Source organism: Mercenaria mercenaria, chromosome 2 (genome assembly GCF_021730395.1).
Source record: "Mercenaria mercenaria strain notata chromosome 2, MADL_Memer_1, whole genome shotgun sequence".
Lineage (NCBI taxonomy): Eukaryota > Metazoa > Mollusca > Bivalvia > Venerida > Veneridae > Mercenaria > Mercenaria mercenaria.
The window spans coordinates 119,020,153-119,039,894 of NC_069362.1; the positions used below are offsets into that span (position 1 = coordinate 119,020,153).

Sequence of the window (19,742 nt, forward strand, 5' to 3'; positions counted from 1 at the left end):
GCCAAGAGGGGAAGGGACCCAGGCCAGTATTTTGGCAAAGGGGAATAAAAACCTGATGTAAAGTCAATTTTTGGGGAAAACTGCATGATTTAAAAGAAATTTGTTGAGGGAAGGGGCCGCCTGTTAATGGCCCCTATTATAGAAGGAAAAACAAACCTGAATTTGTATGTCGTAATTGGAGGCTTTTATCAAAGTCTTGTTTTTAGCTCACCTGTCACATAGTGACAGGGTGAGCTTTTGTGATCGCCCTTCATCGGCCGTCAGTCTGCAATTTCTTGTCTGCACAATAGTGGTTTCATTTATGATTTTATTTTAACCAAACTTGCACACAACTTGTATCACCATAAGATCTTGGTTCCTTTCTAGAACTGGTCAGATCCCCTTATGGGTTCCAGTGTTATGGCCCCGGAAAGGGCCAAAATTAGCTATTTTGACCTTGTCTGCGCAATAGCAGCTTCATTTATGATTTGATTTTAACCAAATTTGCACACAAATTGTATCACCACAAGATCTTGATTCCTTTTTTGAACTGGCCAGATTCCATTATGGTTTCTAGAGTTATGGCCCCTGATAGGGCCAGAATTAGCTGTTTTGACCTTGCACAATAGCAGCTTTATTTATGATTTGAACTTAATCAAACTTCCACAAAAACTTGTGTCATCATGATCTTGGTTCCTTTCTTGAACTGGCCAGATCCCATAATGGGTTCCAGAGTTATGGCCCCTGAAAGGGCCAAAATTACCTATTTTGACTTTGTCTGCACAATAGCAGCTTTATTTATGATTTGATTTTAACCAAACTTGCACACAACTTGTATCACCATAAGATCTCGATTCCTTTTTATATGCCCTAAGAGACGTATTATGTTATCGCCTCCGTGTCCGTCTGTCTGTCTGTCTGTTGGTTAGCAATTTCCCTTTCACTCTGTGACTCTTGAACCCCTTGAAGGATTTCAAAGAAACCCGACACAAATGTTTACCTCATCAAAATGATGTGCAGAGCGCATGTTTCGGATGGCTCACTTTAAGGTCAAGGTAATACTTAGGGGTCAAAGGTCATATGACTTTGTTTTGTGTGTATATTACTCTGCATTTGCCTTGCATTGCAGTGCTCTTGTTTTTATTTGGCAGATTCTTCTTTATTTTTGTTTTAATTACTTCCCTTTTATGTTACTATAAATAACTTATTTAGTAACATTTTTATTATTGGCTGTAGGGAAAAACTGAGACCACTTTCCTGTGGTACAACATGGATGGTACCTCCAATTTATAGGTGTATTTTGACATATCTGTACCTTTAAGAAAATTTCAACTGTATTTTCTCAGGCCTAAATTAAAATTAAGTTTGTTTGACCTTTACCGACCCAGTATTTTTACAGTGGGTAGGTAGGTAGGTAAATAATTTTATTATATTTTAGTTTTTTTTTAATGTTTGTTGTCTCAGTAATAATAAAAATTAAAGTCTATTTATTAATACCTATTGCTTGTAGATAATCTTGGAAGATGCTCTGTTAAATGTATGCTTGTAATAAACCCCTAGCCCTATTCATGCACACACAATATGGGCACAGACTTAATTTGCACATAAGGCAAAGTAGTATCTTTCATGTCTATACTTTTTCTTTATATATATATCGAAAATGTTTTCACTACATCTGCGCTTAAAAGTACAAAACGATATAGTCGGGAAAATATTTGGCATCTAAACACACTACTGAATTACAGCTTATTTTCAACAAGTGTTTGATGCTTAATTCAATAGCTTTTTATGAGTTTTAGAAGGTTTTTACAACGGTTATGGCAGTATGCAAGCAAAAGTGATGATTTTTTAGCTTTAAGCTACTTGCACGTATTGGTCATGTTACTAAGAACAGAAACAAGATTGGGTTTCCCCGACATCAGACATTTATTATGCCACTGTCCTGGCAAAAGAAGTATAAGATTTTTATACCTCTTTGTTCTGGCATTACAAAATTAAAATATTAAAACTATCTAGCTTGTCATATTTCAAAACATTTTCGTTCGTGTCAAATTCTTGAAATTCGGAAACTGAGATTTTCTCACTTCCAACAAATGCATTTCAAAACGATCTCTGATTAAAGACATTTTGAAATCAACAATTAAGTCAGTTCATAATATATTTTCACAGATAATCAAATTTCCCACCACTCGCCTGTCAATTGCCGTAATACTGTCACTTTTATTAAAGCAGTATTATGTACAAGCAATTTTCAGATATAACACATAGCAGACAAATAATAATCTCATGTACATTACGTTTCCTTTGTAATCAATCATATTTGTTCTTCTTAAATTTCGTTTTCACAGCAGACATTTTTCTTTCAGGGTATTTTAGTAATCACCACCACCTAGTTGCTCTCCATAATAACTGCATCGGTAGTAAAAATAATCACAGTCTAGCCCTTACCGTATTTTCCAAAAATGTTAGGACTAGTTATTTTCACTTTCTCAAGACTTATTTCCCGAAAAATGATTATTTTGTAAAGTGTCCCAAAAATATGGACACAATAATCTTAATCCACCCAGTGTTGAAAGCGTAATAAAAAGCGTAAACGATTATCGGTAATTAATCTGTTGATAAACTTAGTCCTTGTCCTTGTTTTCATCATCAAGTAACACCCGCCTCAAAGAGCTAAAAGAAGTGTGTAGGTATCACGGCATCTGAAGCGGAGATCAAAGCGTTACAGTTGCCCGAGATTGTCATGGAATTACGTCATGTTTTCGCGCCATATAACACATCACTGTTTGATCGTACCGCCTCGGTTCTTTGAATTAATCAATAAAAAAGTTTCTTCTTTAATTTCTTAAAGCGAATTTAATAGCCTGTATAAACTGACAGTAAATGTGTCAAACGATAATTGTGGATATCCTACCTCTGTGAGCTATTTTGCCGCACTAACATAAATCTGTTTGCCAAAAGTCGTTTTACGCCATGTATTTAAATTGCTGACGCTTTTTCATTATTTAAGATTTTTTTATTCTGTTTTTTTTTTTTTTTTTTTTTTTTTTTTGTACCTTCTGGTCGAAAGTCTGAACTTTATGCCCATAGAATTTATCATTTATTTACTCTTAGAAAGAAATAAGTAATTTTAAGACCGCACTGTTTGAAATTTTACAAAGAACTAAATTTAAATTTGACCGTTTTTATAGAATTTTGCCTACATTCCTGTCGATATCTTATTAAAATCGTTATAGAATTCAAACTATATTACTTCTTAAGCGGTGCTAAAAAATATTGATGCGATAATAACAAAAAAATGAATGCACTACGCGCGTTTCTTTTTTGTGTATGTGTAAACAAAAGTAACGTCGAGTGATGGAAATTAGATATTACGATAGCTCGCACGTGCTCGTGGAATGGAAAAGTACCGGCATGACGTTTTGGTGTCTTTACGTTTAGCGGGTAAATTAAATACTAGATTTGTAAAATTATGTCGTTTCGTCAGATTGCCTTCCGGTTATAAGCGGTTTGATTGTCGTCTGCATCCTATGGCCTTAGGCAACGTTATCGGCATAGTTGACACGTTTTCGGAATAACGAGATGATAAACAGTCCGCTTTATCGATTTCTACTAGCCGACCGCGGGTTGCTTTCTCACTTGCCATACTTATGTACGCATTTGTTAAATAAAATAATCGCCAGTTGCAAGCACCAAAATAAGTTTTTCCCTTTGATAAGAAAATAAAAATATTTTTTTTCTCTGGAATGCAATAAAATTATTTGAGTCGGGGCAATTTTTTCGGGTCGGTCGGTAAAGGTCAAACAAACTTAATTTTATTTTAAGCCTCATGATTCTTTTGATTGATCTTGATTATGGTTTTTTGACCTTCTTGTTCTTAAGTGCAATGATGACAGGTGAGCGATATAGGGCCATTATGGCCTTCTTGTTCTTGGGATTGATGAATCTATTAAATGATAAATTTAATATTGTTTTCTTTAGTATTTAAGACATGGATTGGGCTCATGAATTGTTAACTTTGTTTTACTGCTTGAGTAAATAAAATAGATCTAACAGTGATTACCGAAAATAGCTGTTAAAATTTCATATTCAATAGATATGCCTCAAACCCGAGTGAGGTTAATAATTAATTATAAATAAAATATTTACCAAAAAAAAGTAATAATGGCAACTTTATGACAGCTAATCGTAACTGTTACCAGAAGAAACTGGGCCCAATCCCAATGGCAGATAGTGTTTTTTCCCCAATTTCAAAGCTTAAATTAACAAAGTTAAAAAAAAAAGTTTTTACTTTTTCAGCCAAGACTGTACCTATGAATCCTTAAATATTTTAATCATAAGACAGTATGCTAACTTAAATGCATTTATAACCATTTTTTTTCTTAAATGTAATATTTTGATAGAAAAAAAATGACTTAAAATTAACAATTCCCAATTGCCTGATTTCTTAAAAAAAACAAAAAAAAACAACAACCAAACAAAATTACAGACATACTGACCATATTCTTTCCATGCCACAAAAACAAATTTTAAACTAGTCTTTTTTACCTTATTTATTTTTGATTGATGAGCTGCAATTCCATTTGGAGAGAAAAACATACTTTTTCAGGTGGTGACTTACTCGGTTTACTGGAGTCATTTGATTTTATAATGAAGATCTAACTGGAGGCATGATCAGTTGTCCAAATCTTATGCCTAGGGATTGTCATGGTGTTGGGGAATCATTTTATAGCTTATTAGCTCGACTATTCGAAGAATAGTCTAGCTATTCTACTCACCCTGGCGTCGGCGTCGGCGTCACACCTTGGTTAAGTTTTTGCATGCAAGTACATACAGCTATCATTTAAAGGCATATAGCTTTGAAACTTATTTATTCTTTTTCTAGGTCAATTACCAACCTCACTGGGTCAAGTTCCATAACTCTAACATGTATTTTGAGCAAATTATGCCCCCTTTTGGACTTAGAAAATTCTGGTTAAAGTTTTACATGCAAGTTACTATCTCCAAAACTAATGCAGATATTGAATTGAAACTTCACATGTGTCTTCGGGGTTATAAAACTAGTTGATAGCACCAAGTCCCATAACTCTGACCTTCATTTTGGCCAAATTATGCCCCCTTTTGGACTTAGAAAATTCTGGTTAAAGTTTTGCGTGCAAGTACATACAGCTATTACTAAAAGGCATATAGATTTGAAACTTATTTTTTCTTTTTCTAGATCAATTACCTACCTCACTGGGTCAAGTCCCATAACTCTGGCATGTATTTTGGCCAAATTATGCCCCCTTTTGGACTTAGAAAATTCTGGTTAAAGTTTTGCGTGCAAGTACATACAGCTATTACTAAAAGGCATATAGATTTGAAACTTATTTTTTCTTTTTCTAGATCAATTACCTACCTCACTGGGTCAAGTCCCATAACTCTGGCATGTATTTTGGCCAAATTATGCCCCCTTTTGGACTTAGAAAATTCTGGTTAAAGTTTTGCGTGCAAGTACATACAGCTATTACTAAAAGGCATATAGATTTGGAACTTATTTATTCTTTTTCTAGATCAATTACCTACCTCACTGGGTCAAGTTCCATAACTCTTAACATGTATTTGAGCAAATTATGCCCCCTTTTGGACTTAGAAAATTCTGGTTAAAGTTTTACATGCAAGTTACTATCCCCAAAACTAATGCAGATATTGAATTGAAACTTAACATGTTTCTTCGGGGTTATAAAACTAGTTGATAGCATCAAGTCCCATAACTCTGATATGTCCCCTTTTGAACTTAAAACTCTTTTGATATTTAACATTTTGGGTAATAATTTCCAGCTTCTGTGACAATATTTCGAATAGTCGAGCTTGGCTGTCTTATGGACAGCTCTTGTTTTTCATGAAGTCATAACCTATTATTTATTGGTGTTAATTCAACTTAATTTCTCCACAGCCTCAGGATTGTTGATGGATCAACAAACTATACTCTTTGAAAGAAGAATGATTTCAGACTTTTGACTGAATGTTGATAACATATTATATAGAAAATATTAAGTATGCCTATAGATCCAGTATGCTGTGACATTTTTAATCTGACTACAAAGGTTTAATAAAGGGCCAGGGGATGGGGATATCCTCCAGCTATAGTGAACTGAAGACCCAACTACTTTTCCTGTAGCAAGTAGGTTCTGAATGGGAGAAACTGCCAGACCCCTCCTCTACTTTGCAGCTTCACCTACTAATTCAGTAATTGATGCAATAATTTTTTCCTTATATAAGCGGTACCAAATATCGGACCCCTTCACAGTTGGAAACGGTCTTCCACACTTTTCAAATTGGGTCCACTGGACCCAGTAATCGGGTACAAATCACTTAAATGGTTTCGTTCAACAGTTGTTTCGTATACCAATTGAATAAAGTTTTGATTCACCAAGTATTAAAAAAAATCACAATTAATGGGGGAAAATGTACAATTTTGAGAAAAACAATGCTAATTTTCCGAATTTTTCTGGTACCGGACCATTTCATAATTTAAAAAAAAATCACTATAATGAAACCCCTATGACTACCTTTGTTCTGCCACTTTACAGGTCAGATATCTTTGACTTAAATATCTTTAGTTCACATATGTATTTTACTTGCAGTGTGTTTGAGGCCGAGCTTAGAACATATTCTGGAGATGATCCAATTGAAGTTTGGTACAGGTGAGGTTGATTAGAGATTCAGTGCTCCAGCTAGGATTCAAAAAGGGCAGGGTGCTGAACTGAAAAGGGCACTTCTAGGGGAGTCGGTCTATGGAATTTGGCATAATTTACGCATGGTATTTTGCACACTTTAGGCATGGTATAAGGCATACTTTGTCTTTTGATAGGCTATGGTTGTCATCTCTGATACACCTATTTATTAACTAAAAATTCTGCTACTTGTAGTTTACTTGGCATTGATTATCAACTTGTAACATTTCTTTGTAATTGCATATTGTGTTTAGGCCTATTTTACTTGTTACAATTTCAGTACACATCTTCTCCATGTACTTGATATTTAAAAATTTGTAAGTGCAACATACATAAGATAAAGTTTAAACTTCCACTTAAATAAATGAAATAAGGCTTAGTTTATAACTTACAACAGTCTAAAAGCAAGTTTAGCTCTTCTAATAGAACGTATTCTGGGTATCCAAAAGTTTGTATCTGGGTATGGTTACACTTTTCTAAAAGTTGCCTAATGTCCAGTGTAAACAATATTTTTGAAAAAATATGATGCAGAGACAGTTTAACAGCATTTTACAGTATCTGACATTAAAGTGTACCCTGTCATTACATCTTGTTAAACTAATTTCAAAGAAATCTTCGTGAAAAATCGGCAATTTCACACAGCAGACGACAACCTACTTTCGATTTTAAAAACTTGTAAAACGATAAAATCAAAATATTTTCTTATCTAAATTTGATTTTGATCAATTTCAATTAATTAGATTTAAATGTCTGTTGTCTTGACTTAAGTTTCAGTTGTGTATGAACGGTTATTTACAACTATGTTACCGAAAACGAAAGTACACTTTGACAGGTGGTGCGAAAATAATAATAATTTCAGACTGGTTTGCAAACTGTTTTAACCACAAGGTTCAGTGATTTTAATGCTAGTGGAGCAGTCTAAAATATCACGGTCTGCCTCGGGCATGATTACACAGCAGGCAATTGTTTGCTAATTATGTCAATATCCCCCGGCATGTATCACTCAATAAAAAGGGGGCAATAATGCAGTTTATTATAATCACTGAGGCAAAAAAGGGAAGTTTGGCTAAAAAGGAAATGAATGGTTGTAAAACGGGCAGGGTGCCTGGCGGGGCAACAGGGCGGAACGAATTTCGGAACGGTCAATGCTCCCTGCTTTAAATAGCTAGCTGGAGCACTGAGATTCATCAGTCATGAAAAGTTAAGGCCTTGTTGAAGTTTGTTAAAACTCTTCAAAAACACTGAAGTTTTTATTGCTAGAATAATGTTTTTTAAAATGAAGCTGATTAAATTATTATAAATTACCATAAAGTTTAGTGTTTACTGTTAGATTTTACTGATCTGAGCAATGAGTTGGAATAAAATTACTTTTGATTATCTCCTATATCTTTCAAGTTACTATTATTTGGCATTCGCATAATTGTGATTGATATAATGCCAAAATTAATATAGAAAAACAATAATAATATGAAAAATTGTACTTGATTTATTTGTACGGTGATCATTTTCAACCAACATTAATAATTTTTAATGATTAAACCTTTAGCCTGCTGGCGGCAAGTGATTCAGCCTTTGCGACCAGTGCAGACCAAGATCAGCCTGCTTATCATGGTCTGCACAGTTCGCGATTCGGTCAATTTTTGGTGAACACCCCTCCAAATCGAAAGTGGTACTGCCCATATTGATTGATGGAACAGTCCATTTTAGAAATTTAACATGCTAAAATGTTACAGATATATTCTGTGGGCAGAGCAGTCATTTCCCAAAGGAGGACGAGATTCAAATCTGACAACAATATTGGAGAGATGTGTGAGACAGTTTAAAGACGTGGAAAACTATAGAAATGATGAAAGATACATTTATGCCTGGATGAAAATGGTACAGCTTCCTTGTACATGTAGTTTGAAGAAAGGATTTAAAAATTAATTTTCTTCCCTAATTTGAATATTGCATTTTTTTGCCACAGCTGTTAGAGAATTACATTCTTTGTGTTATTATTAGCCAAAATATGGTGAAACTGTCCATTCTGGTCATATCCCTCATTGTCTGTACTAGTGGAGAATGAATGGCATCCTCTGTGGCTGCCCTAGTATGTAAAATGCCTTTGAATGCTTTTATCATGAAGTAATGTATGTATTATATATAATGATTAAAATAGTTGAAGAGTTTAACACAATACCAGTAAAATAGAATTTTGTTTTAATGTTTTTTACAGGCAGATGTATGTAATGATCCTCTGGAGATTTACAACTTTATGTATGATCAGAATATTGGCTGTGATCTTAGCTGTTTCTATGAAGGTTGGGCGTGCCTGTTGGAACAGCTGGGTAACTACAAGAAGGCAGATTCTGTATACCAGAATGGCCTGCGTAGAAATGCCAAACCTTATGAAAACTTGAAACACAGGCATGAGTAAGTTTTAGTTAGAAAATTCTTGCTGATTTTTTTTATAAACTTAAATTATCAGTATTCCACAAGATTAAAAAAAAAAATGTTCCATCATTTATCGTATCTTTTAGAGATCGAAATCCACACCAAAAAAATCATTCTTGTTCTGAAGAAATCACAATATTTTGATGCTATTGAAGAAGTATTTCACAGTATGTGGACATAATTGTAAGTTAAACATTTCAGTCTCTTAAAATAACTTTAGAGTTTACACATGGAAACTCAGTCATTCTATGATTTGAAAGTCAATACTGAGCTTACTGTTAGTCAAAACATAAAAATTGCACACACAAAATTGATGTAATTTGTATTTTTATTTGTATAAAATGCTTTCAACCTCCTTAAAGGGACTTTCAGAAACGTGTTGCTCGTAAAATGGTAAATGGTGGAGAAGATTCCATGGATGGTTCCCAGGAGTCTGAAGGCCAGCATAGACAGGTACTGTCACAACTGAGAACCATGGGAAAACGAAAGCAGGCACCAGTTAGTAGAACAGGCAGTGCAATACGTGGTAAGGTTCATCAAGTAGCTCTACACTGCAGTGTTCCCACTCAGATTTTTTTTCAGGGGTAAACTTACCCCCTGGGTACAAAAACTGGGGGTAAAACACAAATTTTGGGGGTATGAAAATTCAAGATCAAATTTTCCATGCTTAAGGCTATACATAAAACAACAAACACATAGTTTGAACGGTAGCTACAATTGCCATGAAGCCAAATGCCGAAAGCTTTGACTGCGACATTCTTGCAGACGAGACAGTTCCCGGGGACCCGGATGTAGATCGGTAACCGTTTAATAAGTGTACATTCATTTACCAATGCGTTAAAAGATACAACCCGTCTACATTTTTTGACGTCAGAGAGCTGTAAGCCAATCGATTCGCAGATGACGCACTGCGGCAGTGTTTCCAAGGTTTATTTTTGTACACATAGCGTGGGATTCCAGCTTAGCGGATTCGTCCCAGGCAGTTTCGTACGCGCGCAATCTCGCACCGGGTAAAAAATACTTGCGTGAATTTTATTTTTATTACGTGATTTACGTAGTATTTTACGTGAGTGGGAACTCTGACTACATATAGTAAAAGTGAGAATATATTTAAAAGATTGTTTCAGTATGTTTTAAAAATGTGTTTGGTTTATGAGACTAGCTTTTCCCCAGAAGTTTCACCCATATCAGAACCAAATAGCAGCTCTGTGTGACTCAAATAAACAAAATAAGCTATAGTTCCTTTAAATGTTGAGAAAGTGACTTCATATTATGCACACATAAACTAAAAATAATTGCAGCTAATGCTATTTTCATTTTATTAGCTCATCTGATTTTTTGAAAACAAATGATGAGTTATTGTCAACACTTGAGCGGTTGTCTGCGTCGGCGTTGCCTGGTTAAGTTTTATGTTTAGGTCAGCTTTTCTCCTGAACTATCAAAGCTATTGCTTTGAAACTTGGAATACTTGTTCACCATCATAAGCTGACCCTGTATAGCAAGAAACATAACTCCATCTTGCTTTTTGCAAGATTTATGGCCCCTTTTGTACTTAGAAAATATCAGATTTCTTGGTTAAGTTTTATGTTTAGGTCAACTTTTCTCCTAAACTATCAAAGCTATTGCTTTGAAACTTAGAATACTTGTTCACCATCATAAGCAGACCCTGTACATCAAGAAACATAACTCCATCTTGCTTTCTGCAAGATTTATGGCCCCTTTTGGACTTAGAAAATATCAGATTTCTTGGTTAAGTTTTATGTTTAGGTCAACTTTTTCTCTTAAACTATCAAAGCTATTGCTTTAAAACTTGCAACTCTTGTTCACCATCATAAGCTGACCCTGTACAGCAAGCAACATAACTCCATCCTGCTTTTTGCAATAATTATTGCCCTTTTGGACTTAGAAAAATCATTTTCTTGGTTGAATATTATGTTTAAGTCAACTTTTCTCATAAACTATCAAAAGCTATTGCTTTAAAACTTGCAACAGTTTTTCGCCATCATAAGTGGACACTGTACATCAAGAAACATAACTCTATCCTGCTTTTTGCAAGAGTGATGGCCCTTTTTAGACTTAGAAAATCATGGGTAGGACAATATTTCTATTATACAAAAATCAGATGAGCGTCAGCACCCGCAAGGCGGTGCTCTTGTTTCAATTGAAATAATCATTCTTAAAGGTACTATTCTCTGTTGAAGATGCTCTTCTATTTTCAGGAAGTGCAGGTGTTCTGAGTGGGGCCCGGCCAAAGATTGTGCCCCAGGTGAGTTCAGGTGAGATACAGATATTCTGTGATGAAAACCAGGATCCTGCCAGTCTGCCCCCACAGACCGGCCAGTGGACAACAGTTCCTAAACGAGATGTGACGAACAAAGAGAACGAAAAAAAGGCGGGAGTTTGGACAAAACAAAAGGTAATCCCATGGTTATAAAACTAGGAGACCAGTCTTAAAATACAACCTTGGCATTGGTCAATTTTAAGACTGAGAAATTGTCAGAAGTGGAGATTTGAGACTGGTTGCTAAACTTTCTGACTAATTACTTACGGTGGTGGAGCTGTAATGACCGAGCTTTCATATATTCTCGCGTACTCGGGCCTAAGACGTAGCTTTTTTCCATGTGATGACTTGAAAATGCAGAAATGGCATGCTGAAATTTCCAGAAAGTAGGCTGAGAGATTACTGATTTAGCTGAAATTAATTAGTCTAAAACTAAATTGGATACAGAAGATCATAATCAGATGGAAACTGCGGCGTGTCATTATGACTCTCTTACTTAACATGCTTTATGTTGTATTGTCTGTGCATAACATTTGTCTCTTTTGTAATATAGTTTATACATGAAAAGAGTTTAAAATGCCATCTGTTTTGCAAAGTATTGCAAAGAAATAATTAATTTTGCAGTGTGAAAAGAGTAGACTTTGTTGTATCTTAAAAGATAGATGTTAATTATATTCTGATTATTAATGTTTAAAAAAAGGTGACTGTCTTAACTCTGTAGAGAAAAAAATGCATATTGTCTCTATTTTGAATTTTAGTATGAACATATTTGAAGAAGAAACACAAAATTTAACACAACTATATATGTATTTAACAGATGGGCAAGCCATCAGTGAGTGTTCCAATCTCGGCTGTAAATTCGTATAAACAGCCATCCTTCTCTGTTCATGTTGACGAGAACAATGATCAAAACATGAGGTAAATTACTGCTCTGTGTTTTTGCTTTTATTTTACTAGTATATTTATTCATACCCATCTAAAGACAAACAACTTTTTAGCTTGACTATTTGAATAATAGGCAGAGCTGTTGGGCGTCTGCATCCGTATTTGTTAAAGTTTTTGTATGTAAGCTGGTATCTCAGTAACCACTTGTGGGAATGGATTGAAACTTCACAAACGTATTCACAGTGATAAACTGACCTACTTTGCACAGGTTCCATAACTCTATTTTGCTGTTTTGATTTCTACAAAAGCATGACCCTTTTTTGACTTTTGATTAAGATTTTGTGCGTAAGCTGGTATCTCAGTTCCCGCTGATAGGAATTGATTGAAACTTCATACATGAAACTTGTCCACTATGATGAGCTGACATGCATTTTACAGGTTCCATAATTCTGTTTTGCATTTTTAGCTCACCTGAGCCAAAGGCTCATGGTGAGCTTTTTTGACAGATCAGTGTCTGTTGTGCGTCGTCCGTCCGTCAACATTTTCTAAAAAAAATCTTCTTCTTGAAAACTACTGAGCAGAATTAAACCAAACTTCACAGAAATTATCCTTGGATGGCCCCCTTTCAAAATTATTCAAAGAATTGAATTCCATGGAGAACTCTGGCTGCCATTCGACTTTTGATTAAGATTTTGTGCGTAAGCTGGTATCTCAGTTCCCGCTGATAGGAATTGATTGAAACTTCATACTTGAAACTTGTCCACCATGATGAGCTGACATGCATTTTACAGGTTCCATAATTCTGTTTTGCATTTTTAGCTCACCTGAGCCAAAGGCTCATGGTGAGCTTTTGTGACCGATCAATGTCTGTCATGCGTCGTCCGTTCGTCAACATTTTCTAAAAAAATCTTCTTCTTGAAAACTACTGAGCAGAATTAAACCAAACTTCACAGAAATTATCCTTGGGTGGCCCCCTTCCAAAATTATTCAAAGAATTGAATTCCATGGAGAACTCTGGTTGCCATGGCAGCCGAAAGGAAAATCTTTAAAAATCTTCTTATCCAAAACCGCAAGGCATAGAGCCTTGATATTTGGCATGTGACATCATCTAATGATCCTCTAATAAAATTGTTCAAATTGTGCCCCAGGGGTGTAAAGAGGCCCCGCCCGGGGGTCACAAGTATTACATAGACTCATATAGGAAAATTTTTTTAAAATCTTCTTGTCTAAAACCACAAGACCTAGGCCTTTGATATTTGGTATGTAGCATTGCCTTGTGGTCCTCTACCAAAATTGTTCAAATTATGTCCATGGGGTGAAAAGAGGCCCTGCCCCAGGGCATCTCAAGTTTTACATAGACTTATTTAGGAAAAAACTTTAAAAATCTTCTTGCCTGAAACTGCATGGCATAGGCTTTTGATATTTGGTATGTTGCCTTTCCTAGTGTTCCTCTACCAAAATTGTTCAAATTATGCCCCTTGGGTGAAAAAGATGCCAAGCCCTAGGGTTCCCAAATTTAACATAGACATATCTAGGGTAGAAAATCTTCTTGTTTGAAAGTTCAAAGCCTAGGCCTTTGATATTGGGTATGTAGCATTGCTTAGTGGATCTCATACAAGATTGTTCAAATTATGCCCCTGGGGTGGAAAGAGGCTCTGCCTTGGGTGTCACTTGTTATATGAGTTATATAGGAATAAATACTTCAAAAATTATCAAGTCATATTTGCTAGAGTGCTAAATCATAATTACCTGATGACCCGAAGTGATTAGGGGTTACTTGACTGTGACCTTGACCTACTGACCTACTTTCTTGTTTTTTAAGATACAGCCTTGAAATTTGGATGACATGTACAGTTTTTCAAACCAATCTTAAAACTGACTCTCAGTGACCATGAATGTGACATACTGACCTACTTTCCAATATTTTAGCATCAGTTTGCCATTTTAAACATGTGGCTCATATTACTCAGGTGAGCGATTCAGGGTCATCATGACCCTCTTGTTAGCTCATTTGAGCACAAGGTGCTCAGGCTGAGCTATTGTGATCGCTCACCGTCTGGTGTCCACACTTTCCACACTTTAGGGTTAGGGTTAGGGTTATTAAACTTTAAGGTAATTTAAATAATTTAATCAGTTTCATTTTAAAAAACATTATTCTAGCAATTAATAACAACATCTCCTCCTAAACCACCAGGCCAATTTTGATGAAACTTCACAGGAATGTTCCTTCGGTGGTCTTCTTTAAAAACTGTTAAGATTTGAATTCCATACGGAACTCGGGTTGCCATGGCAACCAAAAGAAAAAAAATTAAAAATCTTCTTGTCCAAAGCCATAGGTCATAGGGCTTTTATATTTGGTATGTAGCATTATCTAGTAATCCTCTACCAAGACTGATTAAATCATCCACCAAGGTTCAAATATGGCCCCACCATGGTGGGGGGTGGTCTTATGGCTTACAAAGACTAACGTAGGGAAAACTTTCAAAATTTCTTTTACAAAACCACAGGTCCTAGGGCTTTGATATTTGGTATGTAAAATCATCTAGTGGTCCTCTACCAAGGTTTTCAAATTATTCCCCTAGGTTCAAATATGGCCCCGCCCCGTGTGTCGTGTGGTTTATATAGGGAAAAACTTTGAAAATCTTCTTGTCCAAAACCACAGGGCCTAGGGCTTTGGTATGTAGCATCATTTAATGATCCTCTACCAAGTTTTTACAAATAATTCCCCTAGGCTTGAATATGGCCCAGCCCCCATATAGACTTACATAGGAAAAAATCTGAAAATCTTCTTGTCCAAAACCATAGGGTCTAGGGCTTGGATATTTGGTATGTAGCATCATCTTATGTTCCTCTAGCAAGTTTGTTCAACTTATCCCCCTAGGGTGAAATTTGGCCCCGCCCCGGGGGTCACATGATTTATATAGACTTTTATAGGGACAAACTTTGAAAATCTTCTGGTCCAATGCCACATGGCCTAGGGCTTTGATATTTGGTATGTAGCATCATCTAGTTTGCAGCAGTGGCAAAGAAATTTGGACCACAAGCATAATGTTTGATACAGATATCAATATTCATCTTGAATTGTCTTAATCATGACCTACTGACCTACATTCTTGTTTTTGAAGGTACAGCATAGAAATTTGGACCACCAGTTTAATTTTTAAACAGATTTCAGTAGTGATCTTGAATAATCTTTACCATGACCTACTCACCTAGTTTTTTAGTGAAGCTTAAGCAAAGAAATGTGTTCAAGCAAGCAGCTAAACTCAGGTGAGCGATATAGGGCCATCATGGCCCTCTTGTTACAACATTTTGCCCCTTTTTGACTTTTATATTTATTATCCCCCCGCCAAAGGCGAAGGGGATATCAGAAATGCTCTCCGTGCGTCCGTCTGTCAGCAACGATCTCTGTCCGGAGCATAACTCCAAAAGTACTGGAGGGATTTTCTTCAAACTTCATACACTGATAGAACACATTGGGAGGAAGTGCAGTGTGCAAGAACAATAACTCTGTTTTGCCTATTTTTTGAGTTATTCCCCTTTATCTTATTTCCTTAAAAAAATTTGTCCGGAGCATAACTCCAAAAGTACTGGAGGGATTTTCTTCAAACTTCATACACTGATAGAACACATTGGGAGAAAGTGCAGTGTGCAAGGACAATAACTACCATGCCTTTTTTTTGAGTTATTCCCCTTTATCTTATTTTCTTAAAAAAATTTGTCCGGAGCATAACTCCAAAAGTACTGGAGGGATTTTCTTCAAACTTCATACACTGATAGAACACATTGGGAGGAAGTGCAATGTGCAAGAACAATAACTCTACCTTGCTTATTTTTTGAGTTATTCCCCTTTATCATATTTTCTTTAAAAAAAATTGTCCGGAGCATATCTTTTTCATGCATGGAGGGATTTTGATATATCTTGGCACAAATGTTCACCACCACGAGGCGGAGTGTCATGCGTAAGAACCAAGTCCCTAGGTCTAAGGTCAAGGTCACACTTAGAGGTCAAAGGATACAAGAATGAAAACTTGTTCGGAGCATTTCTTCTTCATGCATAGAGGGATTTTGATATAACTTGGCACAAATGTTCACCACCACGAGACAGAGTGTCTTGCGCAAGATCCAGGTCCCTAGGTCTAAGGTTAAGGTCACACTTAGAGGCCAAAGGTCAGATACAAGAATGACTTTGTCCGAAGCATTTCTTCTTCATGCATGGAGGGATTTTGATGTAACTTGGCACAATTATACACCATCATGAGACGAAGTGTCATGCGCAGTTCCCTTCTTTAGAATTACTTCCCTTTGTTGTTACTTTAAATAGCTTTTATTGTAACTTTTTCATTACTAGTCGTAGGGAAAAATCAAGACCACTTTTCTGTAGTACAACATGCATGCTACATCCAATTTTGAGGTGTATTTTGACCAATCTCTACCTGGTAAAGATTTTTGTGAGGACTTACAATTTTTTTTTTTTTTTTTTTTTTTTTAAGATTAACTTCCCTTAGTTGTAACTATAAATAACTTATATTGTAACATTTTTATAATTGACCGTAGGGAAAAAACAAGACCACTTTTCTGTGGTACAACATGGATGTTACTTTCCAATTTTAGGTGTATTTTAAGATATCTCTACCCGGTAAGGAGTTTTTTTGTGGACTTAGAAAAGCAAAAGACTTACAATGATTACTAAACAACCACAAAATTAAAATTCCATTTGCAAATACAGCTGCTAGAGTAAAGAAATTTGCCGTGACGGGCGTATATTGTGACATTCTGGCACTCTTGTTCCCTGTTAGCTTTCCATTCCTTCTTTTTACAGTAGCCATATAGAAAAACATTATAGCTATACTGTTCATGAAAATTAATTAAATTTAGCAGTAAACCACCTCACCACTGACTTATTCTTTCTTCCACATCTTTAAAACCCCTGATGCGGACCACAACGAAACGGTTCTTCAAAGTTTTCCCCAAAATTAATACTTTCAGACACTAACTTGCCAGGAACTTAAGCCTTCAATTATAATATGCCCGTCGGGGGGATTGGCCATGTCTAACATGGCTCTTGTTCAATTGACAAGGCTGTTATATAGCCGAGTGTTGCAGTTCTCTGACAGCTGTTGTTAAATTGTTCATTAATTATTTTCATAATTGCATTGTGATCAATAAGATATATCATTATTGCACTGTATCCTTATTTCTTTGCTCATTGCATTTGTGGTAATAAAACAATAAAGTTGAAGTGAAACAAAAGTTTGCACTGTAAAAGTGGTTGCGTGTTTGAAGCTGGTATTACAGATGTTGAATATAACCTGTATCTGAAGCCTTTTCAGAGATTCCACTTTTTACCTTTGGAGAAATTTTCGATACAAGTAAAAAATTTTATTTCAAAAGAAATTCAGAAAAAATTGGAAATTACTGAAGTATTGAAATGCATTTTTCAGGACGCCAGCAAAGTTGCCAGAAATTGGAAATCAGGTCCTCAGGTAGTTATTTACTTGGTTATTGCATTTTCTGCAGGTTTGTTGAAGTTTAAAGAAAAGAAATATATTCCTGAACATTTGTTATATATAGAGCGTTTTAAATTATGCAGGTAATATATTGTGTTTACAATAATCTGTATATGTAGACCTTGAGCTGACAATTGACCCTGCTCCCCCCCCCCCCCCCCCCGCCAGGGGGAATTTTCAACACTATGATTTTCTTAAACCTTATGGTAGTTGGCATTCACAGACAAAAGTTTGCAAGTTTCCGTTGGGGCTTTAACGAGTTACGGAGATTTAAAATACGTTACCATGCAAATTTTCATTTAATTCACCATTTATGTTAATTTAATATTATAAACATGCCTGTTGTACAATTAATCGTAATAAACAAGACGCTTAGATATGTTTATGTATTTAAAATTGAAATTATCATTATGTTCATATCATTTTAGGTGAACAGATGTTATGTATCATCTGTAACTTATGTTACTTTTTTTGAAATTACTAGAACATAGAAATAGATCTATATCAACAATGATGATTTTTTAAGTTGTAAAATACTGATAATGACCAATACACAGTTCAGTAATTAAGTTTATATATAATAAAACTGTCCCTAGAATTAACTTATTCAATACGTCACATATGATACGTTACCTTTCCGAAATATGTGTTAAAGAAAAAATATTTAAAATTTTGGTATTATCTATATGGTTAGGATTTTAAAAAATATATACATTGGACTATAAATAAACATCACCAGACATGAAAAACATTATCAAATAAATGTATATAAATTTTATAATTCATTAGAAATATTATTTAAATGTATATTAAGAATATATAGCTCTTTGAATGTACCAGTATGACTGCATATCATAATTATCATTAGTATAATTAAATAACATAGACTCCGCAATGCGAAGCAATATTAGTCCTAAGGTATGACGACTAAGTGTGACATTGAGCTTGAAATGAAAATGGTATTCACTATACCAGGGTCGACACTCTTATTAGGGGTGGAAGAGGTTTCTAACGCTAAAAGGCAGATGGCCTTAGATTTCGGTTGTTGATCATGTTGATGATAAATACAACTGCATTCAATAAAGTCTGGTCGAGAGGAGATACTCCTCGTAAAGGATTGATCCTCCTAGCCGTGTGATGTCGATCCTCCTCGCTGATTTGCTGTTTATCCTGTGACCTCCGACAGTGACCTTGGTTACCATTAACAGCATTCTCACTACACTCCCCCAGCCCTGTTCTGTAAATTGGGTCATAAGGACTTTGGAGGCTACAAATGGATTCCTTGCAGAATCAGACATAACAGGGATACCCTGCAGGATAATTAACATGGAAGTTTTGCCAATAACGATTATACATCTAATGCGAAGCAGACCACAAGTACTTCCTTCTTAAAACAAACGAGATTCTCCAATGGATGGTTAATTACTATACTGAAGCAGTTATTCCACACATATCTTATAATAACAAAACTTAAGGTCATGGGATACCCTGACCCAAGTTCATAAACTTCCGGGATGCCTGGAAAAAAATACCATACTAATGTGTACTGTGGGATACTCATTCTGACCTATATTTTTAAAACACAGTCAAGATACCTAGCAAAACATACAAATCTGAGAAAATTGGGTTTTCTTGAAAGTTTGGCGGACGGATGGACATAGCTTCTGCATCTTTCACAAGGATAAACCTGGGATACCCAGGAAGCTGGGAAGACTTCAAACAGATGGACACAGTTTCTGCGTCTATTGCTGGACTGGGCTTTGCCTCTGCTGACACATATCTAAACGAGGGTCTCAAGTAAATGATCTAAGACCCGAAGTCCCTTTCCTAGGCCTCCAGCCCAAGAATCTCTATTGCTTAAACCAGACAGGTCCCGCAACAGGTCCCGAAATACCAATACCCATCTGGAAGGGACTCGTGTTTCAATCCAAGTGCAAA

The 19,742-nt window shown here is 35.6% G+C and overlaps 1 protein-coding gene across 3 annotated transcripts in view; it reads left to right on the forward strand.

Moving 5' to 3' along the window:
• LOC123565034 (mitotic checkpoint serine/threonine-protein kinase BUB1-like) overlaps positions 1–19,742 on the forward strand; it is a 71,518-nt gene that overhangs the window by 5,079 nt on the left and 46,697 nt on the right. For all 3 annotated transcript variants that reach the window (XR_006689082.2, XM_045359022.2, XM_045359023.2), the window contains exons 2-8: positions 6,606–6,665; positions 8,429–8,573; positions 8,911–9,107; positions 9,491–9,654; positions 11,348–11,544; positions 12,227–12,327; positions 17,739–17,780. Coding sequence is in view for 2 of the 3 variants with exons in the window: in XM_045359022.2 (XP_045214957.2) it covers positions 6,606–6,665; positions 8,429–8,573; positions 8,911–9,107; positions 9,491–9,654; positions 11,348–11,544; positions 12,227–12,327; positions 17,739–17,780 (906 nt within the window). In the remaining variant the exon portion in view is untranslated. The remainder of the gene's footprint in view (positions 1–6,605; positions 6,666–8,428; positions 8,574–8,910; positions 9,108–9,490; positions 9,655–11,347; positions 11,545–12,226; positions 12,328–17,738; positions 17,781–19,742) is intronic.